We start from the raw sequence: 7,813 nt of genomic DNA on the forward strand, positions 1-7,813 counted from the left end.
GTTGCCTACGTAAACCAGAGCCACACCTGCTCCGGTGGAGGAAGCATAAATTCACCTGCAGAGCCTCACTGCTTCAGTCACATACCTGGAAAAGGCTGAGCTAGTTTGACTGCAGCTCCCAAGCACCCATCTGTGCTGTCATTATGGAGGCTAAGCAGTATCCCATAAGCATCCATCTAGTTGGAGTACTGCAGAAGGAAAAGACCAAAGTAAGCAGCAAAGGATTTTTCACTTTCCTGGTTCTATGTGTGGGTATTTTTATTAAATAAAATGCGTGCCTCTCCTGAGAAAAGCTGCCTTTTCTTTTCCAGTTTTACAAGACTTCTGTGCTTTGGTCCGACGAGAGCAGTGTTGTGATTTACAGACGCTTTCGAGAATTCATGAAAATGCACGTGAGTATAAAACACCTTCTTTCTTTTGTTTTTTCCAAGTTGCACATATCCAGGTAAATTTTGTTTTGTTACTCAAATTATTTCTCACAGAAACAACTGAAGAAAGCATTCCCACCTGCAAACAAGCTGAGAAAATCTGACAGAATTGTCCCCAGATTTCGAGGTATGTTCGGGTCATGTAGACCACACTTGCTGCTTTACAAGAATCGCATGGTTCACTTAAAGACCGATGGGATTGTAACTAAAATCGTTCTCTGGGATTTCAGAGGGGAGGGTGAAGCAAAAAAGTCGAGGGAAAGCCCCAACCAAGTCACTGGTGCGCCTGAAATATTTGCAGAAATATTGCAATGCAGTCCTGTCCTGTGACCAGCGAGTGTCTCAGTCTGCAGAGCTCATCCAGTTCTTGAACCCTAAAGAGCAGGACCTGCAGCCGGACTTTGCCAAAAACGGGTACGGCTAAACATTTATTACACAATAAATGTTTTATAATAGCTTTTAGTTAAAGTTACCCACACAGATCTAATTTAGGGACCGTAACATTTGCAAAATCTTGTATCTGCAGGTTCAATCTTCTGAGTGCACGAGTACATAAATAAATATGTATAATGCAAGATGAATGCATGACTCTGACATTGTGCACGTCTGTGTTGCTCTTCCTCCTCAGCATCATCATCATGCCCCCGGAGGATGAACTCAGAAGCGAAGGACTTCACGCAAACGCCGGTGAAGTGACCCGGCCGTTTATCACAGAAGCATACACGTGTGTCGCCCCGTATGAGACCAAAGACTCCAAGAACAAACCTTTGAAAGTGGCCAAGGGTGACAAACTCGATGTGGTCATCAAAGACAAAGGAGGTGAGCCGACAGCTTTCAGTTAACACGGATAACTCAATGTGAGCAGTAAAATGCATGTTTCTGGTGATTCAGGATGGTGGCTGGTGGAGACTGAAGACAGGCGGATGGCCTGGTTTCCTGCACCCTATCTGGAGAGGACAAATGATGATAATGAAGATCATGAGGAGATTCCTGAAAAAGGTACACATAGTTACAGTTTTTCTTGTACCCTTTCTCACGACATTGCACTCTCATTATGTATTTCCTCATTCAGTGAATATCATTCATGTTGCAAAGCATTATGTCTAATCCTTCATTCTCTCTCCAGGAGCACTCTACACTGCAGTCAAGAGCTACAAGGCCACCAAAACTGACGAGGTGACCGTAACCATAGGTGCTGTGGTGGAAGTCCTGCAGAAGTCTGAAAATGGCTGGTGGCTCGTCAGGTATTCTAGCCTGGGCTGAAACGTTTATTTCAAGTCATTTTGTTACAGATTCTTGCAAGCCATGAGAGTTGCAGCCACCCAGATCTTTCTCTGTGACTGCCAAAAAGCCAGAAACACAGGTTGGGTCGCATGAACATTAGTACGCAATGATGAACAGCTGATAAAAGAAAAGACAGGCTCAGTGAGTGTCACTGCCCTGTCAACCAATCAACAGAGGCAACTCAAATGAGATGAATAATCTATTTTAAGCACAGACAGTTAATGACCGATTACGTTTTCATGGTAATTTCCTTTGAAAAAGAAATTTAAATCTCTTCCGAATTTAAAAAAGAATAAATAGAAGAATTTTGTACCATAGCACAGCCTGATTTAACTGGATTTCTTTCATAACATCGGTTGTCATGGCTTAAAGTAGCACAAAAGACCTGACACTTGTTATGTAGCCATGTATGTGGAAATAAAAGAACGATGCATGATTTCCAATTTTAAATTACTTTGATTTCTTCATTCTTGTCATCTAACAGATCCAGTGGGAAAATAGGTTACATTCCCACCATGATACTGCAGCCCCACCGCTACCCTCATATTCAGAACGCTTCCCATCACCTGGATCAGCGCCGCCACACTTCCCTTCTCGTTCCATCCTCGAATCTGGAACAGCACTCCCAACTGAGCCTCTCCCAAGGAAGCCTGCTGCAACATCCCCCCGTAAGGTCTTCGTCACCTCTCCTGATCCTGCCGGAGAGTAGGCAGAGGTCTGTGTCTCTTGAGGTTTTTTCTGAACAACCTCATGCACAGCCTGCTGCAAACAGTACCAGTGCTGCTACCGATATCTCCACTTCACCCACCTCTCCCTCTCACCCTCCTCCGCCCGTGATCACGGTGAAGATGGATGGAGAGGACGAAGAACGCGTCCTCTCCAGGAGTCAGACGGAGGATAGTGAGGAGAGCTTTATGAGCGACAGCACCGACTTCAGCTTCAGTGACGACTCCAGCTTTAACTCGTCCCTGAACCTGAGCCCCACTGCCAATGATGAATGGCTGCGTCTCAGCCGCACACCTCCACCGGGGACGAGCAACACCCTCAGCCCAACGAGCGGCCCAGGGGGGAGGCTGATCTCGAGTGTCTCTGATCCCACGCTCTACAAATCACCCAAAATACCCAAGGTGCCACCCAGACCGGGCACCCAGGAGATCCTCTCCCGGTGTACTTCTGTCACCCGCAAGAATGCAGCAAAAGGTGCTCTGTCACCCACACAAGCTGAGATCATCAGCCGATAAAGTTCCTGTTTGAAAAATAAAGCTTTATTTTTGTCACTGTTGGAGTAAAAAGTACAGAAGAACAACTGTTCTTTTGTTTTAGATGATTAGATGAATATGTGATAGCTCCTGTATCATCACCACTTTGACCAATCGATCATTTAACATGCCTCGTTTTATTTTCCATACTGGAAGCCTTGTGTTGTGCCTTATATGCATATAGTCTGTGTAGATTCCACAAACGATGGCTCATCTGCTCATTTTGACTGCAGGAAAAGTAAATGTTTGTCTGCATACCAGTGTGTGGAAGTTGTTTAAATTCCTGTTGAAAAACCTTCGCAGCCTATCCTGCCGCCTGCGCGTGTGGATAGTCAACACAGAACACACACTTCATTATCTGATCTGGGTGCACTCGTGTTACTGAGTAGCTGAGAGCAAATAAAAGCATTTTGGGGAACTCAACCTGTTTGTTTTGGCATGTTTCACATCTAAACCTTGTTTCAAACACATGAAGTTAGAAGGAAAATGTTGCAGTTCGGTTTTGAATGTCATAAAATCAGAGGCTTAGAGGACAATCTCGCCCTTGCTTGGGTTTCCTCCAAGAGCGCCGGCTTCACCTGTCATTTAAAAGCATGATAGGTTTACTTCTTGATTCCAACAGTCAACTAGGGTTAAAACTCTAGTTGAGCTGGTTTATTCAAGACTGACATTTCCCATAATGGAACTAATAATACACCTTTAGACATCCTGCTTTTGCTTTCATAGCTTCAGCTTGTTTTACACTTTCAGGGGCCTGTGCTGCAAAAACCCGGATGAACCAGGAAGATAAAGCTGTATCTAAACTAAAGGACATTTTTCAGCCGTTTTCCATGCTGAGCATGAATCCTCAAGAACTGCAGTCCTTATATAAAGCCTGCCAGGAAACCACAACTCGTGCTGGCGCTCACTCACATAGCAGATGGTCTGGTTCTTGTGCATTTTAGGCACTTTATAAAACATGCCTCATTCACCTATTGACACACATTTGTATGAATGTGTGTCAATGGGTGAATTGACACACTTTTTTCTACGCCTGTGCATCAAGTGAATGCCATGGGTTCAAATTTAATTTACTCCCTTTGTAGCTATTTTATTTTAATAAAAATGTGACTCCTTTTAAATCAAACATTGTTTATTTTATTAACATTTGCAGAGAAAACAAAATACTCCACGGTTACATGAGGAAACTGCTGTCTGGGTTACATAAAAGTGTGTTCATTTAGTTGAGCTGGTAGATCAGGACATTGCACTACTGCAGAACAACACAATGGCATGTGGTGAGTGTGAAGATGGTCCAGGTTTCCTCCTCCTGCACGTCCCCTTTTCCTCTTTTTTGTCTGAAGAAGTCAGGGTCATTAAAATCTGCATGGAGGAGCTGATGCTTTGGCACATGACTCAAAGTCTGTAGAGAAGCCGTCCTAACAAATGTTATCATTTCACATCTGAACTGTCTCCAGCTGCCAATAATCTGAGATAAGAAAACCTATTGTTTCCAAACTGATTCCTGTCAGCTGGCAAAAGTCTGGCACTGTTGAGCCGAAGAAACCGGGAGACCTTTTGTCTTTTTAACTGTCGTTTCCTCCTCCTGGTCTTCCTCTTCAGAGCTCTCCTCGCTCTCAGAGTGGTGCTTGCCGTTAGTTTTGTGGCTTGCTCCGTTTTCCACTCGCCCGTTGTTGGTCGAGGCTTTGTTGGTGGCACTGACATCCTCGAGCTCCTCTTCATCTTCAACACAGGAATCTGGATCTTCGTCTTGTTCACCGTCGCTGTCGTTGCCTTCGTCTCGTCTCTCGTCGCTGCCGCTCTTTTTCTCCTTGTCGATCACAAAGAAAGGCTGAGCCTGTGCCAGAGGTGTCGTATCCATGTCTTCATCTTGGCCCGTACTGGAGAAGATATAACAGCATAAATTAGGCTGACAAACTAAAAATATTTTCATTTAATAACCTCACATAGCATGTTTCCAGCTATGGTTTAAGGCTGCTCCTGCACTACATTTGGAGAGCCAAACGGTCAAATATGCCGTTAAAAGTTGACACCTCATTTAGACAACTGTTCATGTCAGCGGTTCTTCATTCTAATCAGATTGGAAAACAAAACAAACACAAACTTAAATCTGATTTTGTGGTGAAATTTTCCTTTAATATAACAATTTGCTTTGAAACCACAAACAAGCAGCACGAGAGTCAATATTAGAAAGGTGCCAGTGTTGTTTCGGAAACACCGGGATTCAGTCAACATTCAGCGCGGTGATTTGTCAAAGCGTTGAGAGCAGAGTCTCACCTGGACGGCGCTCCGGCCACTCTCATTTTCTGCCACATGTAGTTCAAGAACATGGAGGCCTGCAGCAGACGCCCAATCCTCTGCATGTGTCTCTCTGTGGGGAAAATGACCATAAATAAATAAAAAAAAAAGTAAAAAGTCTGTTAATTTACAACAGTTATTTTTTCCATGTAGGAAAATTGATTGTACTCATGTATATCATGTTTAATAAACATGGCATGAAGACCAAAACATCCTTTTTTCTATTGTCTATCCAGTTTCTCTAATTAACCACATACTACAATCAAACCCCTGCAGTCTGAACTCTTTACATAACATTGCACACACCTAATTTTCACAGAACGCTACAAGGAAAGGGCCACACTTGCAGTTTTCATTCCTTTAACTCTAGTGTTCTATTCCGTATATGAGACACTTATTTGTACGTTTCTGAGTGTTTCTAAAGTTTAGATCAATCTGTGGCCACTTTGAGTAAATAATCACAGTAAAAGCTTTTTCTTCTTTTTTGTCTGATGCAGTTTGGGTCTCTGTTCGTCAAAGCACTCGTTCCCCCTCCTAACCTGTGTATGGAATGAGGCCCTCAAGGTGTGATCGGGCTCCCTGGTACTGCAGCAGCTCTTCGGGGGGCAGGTGTGTGAGGAGCACCTGTAGGACAGCCTGGGCATTCAGGCAGTTCCTGGCATTGGCGTTCCACACCACACAATAGCGCAGAAGTGACTCTGAGTGGATCCAAGAAAACAGAAGAAAGAAAGAAGGAAACTTCTGTATCACTGTCTGAAATGACAGGTATTGGTATTGTGTAAAAACGCAGTCATTCTCTTTTTAACAGGCTACCTTTTTGATCCTGTCGAAGCTTCAGCAGCGTCTTTTCCAACAGCTCGGAGCTATTCTCTCCTTCACGGATCGCTGGAAGCAACATGGGACAACTAGTCAGAGTCAGCAGACAGTCTGTTCATATAGGGTCTGACACATGGACTCAGCAAACTCTCCCCAGAGTCCATCCATTCAGCTGTGTCGATAGCTCAATGTTTGTCTCACTTACGGCTGTTCTTGGCAATGGCACAGTTTTGTCTGGTGCCATCTGAATGTCATGATTTCTCAAAAAAACAAACTTGCAGCCAGTGACATGAAGACACCTCCAAAGCAAACTGTGAAACACCAACTATGAACCATTTTATTTTTGTCCAACTATCCTGGTGTGTTCAAATTATACTATAAACAGTGGAAGGATTAAACTACCAAACAAACCAAAAAACTCCTTCTGTGGAAGCCAATCAAACATGCTGTGAAAAATGAGCATTGCTGTTACAAAACAGGACATTTTCTTCCATTTCGATGAAATTGCTTTGTACTAACACAAATAACTAGTGCAGCAAATCCAAAATACTGAGACGTTACAGCTTCAGATTAACAATATGTCACTGCAGTTTTAACTACATGTCACTGAACAAAAGAGAGTGAGCGCAGAAACAAGGTGTGTGTTATTATATGTTCACAGACCCACTGTTTGCCAGAGCTGCATGTGTCAGTGCTCGAGTGACTCAACGTTTAAAACAAAGCAGCCGTACAGAAGAAAAATAACAACATTCAGGTAACCACAGGTGAAAAGCTAAAGGACAGGCGTAGATGAGCATCTAATTTGGACTTTACATGCACACAGTTAATCAAAGTCAGACACTAAAGACCAAAGTGTGATAGATCCGTGTGACAGAGTCGGTACCTTTGATAACAGTGAGCACAGTGTGAGGCTGGTCCAGTGAGATGGCGAGACCCAAGGCCTTCAGATATTTCTTCCCGTGGAGCAGATTGGACAGCTCTTGCTGCCTTCAGACACAACAAACATACAGGTGTGGGTTCGTAGGCAGAGACACAAACACACACGCACACACCTGTACATACTGCAGGGAATTTGTATCATGATCACTTACTGACAGCCTGTAGGCCTCTTTTTCCCCATCATAACAGAAAAAGTTATTATAGCTCATTGCACAGACTATCCATTTACCGTGGACTCACTAATGGTGGAAACATAGGAACTTTCCTGTCATTTATTTATTTTTCTGTCAATTACTTTGGAGTAATATGAATGGAAATGAGGGTGGGCAGTCTGTATCAATAGGGAACGCTGTAAAACTTAATAAAGAAAGAAAATATAGTTAAAAATGATTGTTTCAGATAGTTGATGAACTGTGGGCCGGAATTTGTGGGAATCATGCAAAGCTACTTTAGCAAGAATAAAAACATGGAGCTGAAATGTACTCTTTAAAAGTGCAAATTAACATTTAATACAGAAATAAACTCTTTATTGTTTCACATACTGCAAACCTAAAGTTTTTTGTGCTTATCAGAACAGCAAAGCACGCACTCCCACACTCATACTTTACTGACAGCTTTGACCTGCGAACCTCCACAGCCAAGCAAATCACAAAAACCATCTGAGGGACTTGCTGACAGGCAGGATGTCAAAACAGATGGAAAAACAAAAGCAGATCATGTCTGAGTGATGTTGAGTGATCCTTTCCACACGCCTAAAAGCAAAACAAAGAGTGTGTCCACCCCTGCAGA

General features: G+C 43.2%; 2 protein-coding genes across 2 annotated transcripts in view; one reads left to right on the forward strand and one right to left on the reverse strand.

Moving 5' to 3' along the window:
* The first annotated feature begins 96 nt into the window (after positions 1-96).
* Positions 97-3,381, forward strand: noxo1a (NADPH oxidase organizer 1a). Its single transcript, XM_005734611.1, has 8 exons — positions 97-209; positions 312-392; positions 483-555; positions 659-842; positions 1,057-1,247; positions 1,320-1,427; positions 1,555-1,672; positions 2,197-3,381. The coding sequence occupies exons 1-8, from the start codon at positions 144-146 to the stop codon at positions 2,951-2,953; spliced, it is 1,578 nt and encodes a 525-aa protein (XP_005734668.1). The 5' UTR covers positions 97-143; the 3' UTR covers positions 2,954-3,381.
* Positions 3,382-4,107: 726 nt separating this feature from the next.
* The window catches only part of tbl3 (transducin beta like 3), a 13,455-nt gene continuing 9,749 nt past the window's right edge, over positions 4,108-7,813 (reverse strand). The window contains exons 18-22 of the mRNA XM_005734705.1: positions 6,969-7,072; positions 6,083-6,154; positions 5,809-5,967; positions 5,249-5,342; positions 4,108-4,851 (exon numbers count right to left, since the gene is read on the reverse strand). Coding sequence (XP_005734762.1) covers positions 4,479-4,851; positions 5,249-5,342; positions 5,809-5,967; positions 6,083-6,154; positions 6,969-7,072 — 802 coding nt within the window. The 3' untranslated portion in view covers positions 4,108-4,478. The remainder of the gene's footprint in view (positions 4,852-5,248; positions 5,343-5,808; positions 5,968-6,082; positions 6,155-6,968; positions 7,073-7,813) is intronic.

The sequence above is a fragment of the Pundamilia nyererei genome, unplaced genomic scaffold, assembly GCF_000239375.1.
Source record: "Pundamilia nyererei isolate P.nyererei 1_Seehausen unplaced genomic scaffold, PunNye1.0 scaffold00059, whole genome shotgun sequence".
Taxonomy (NCBI): domain Eukaryota; kingdom Metazoa; phylum Chordata; class Actinopteri; order Cichliformes; family Cichlidae; genus Pundamilia; species Pundamilia nyererei.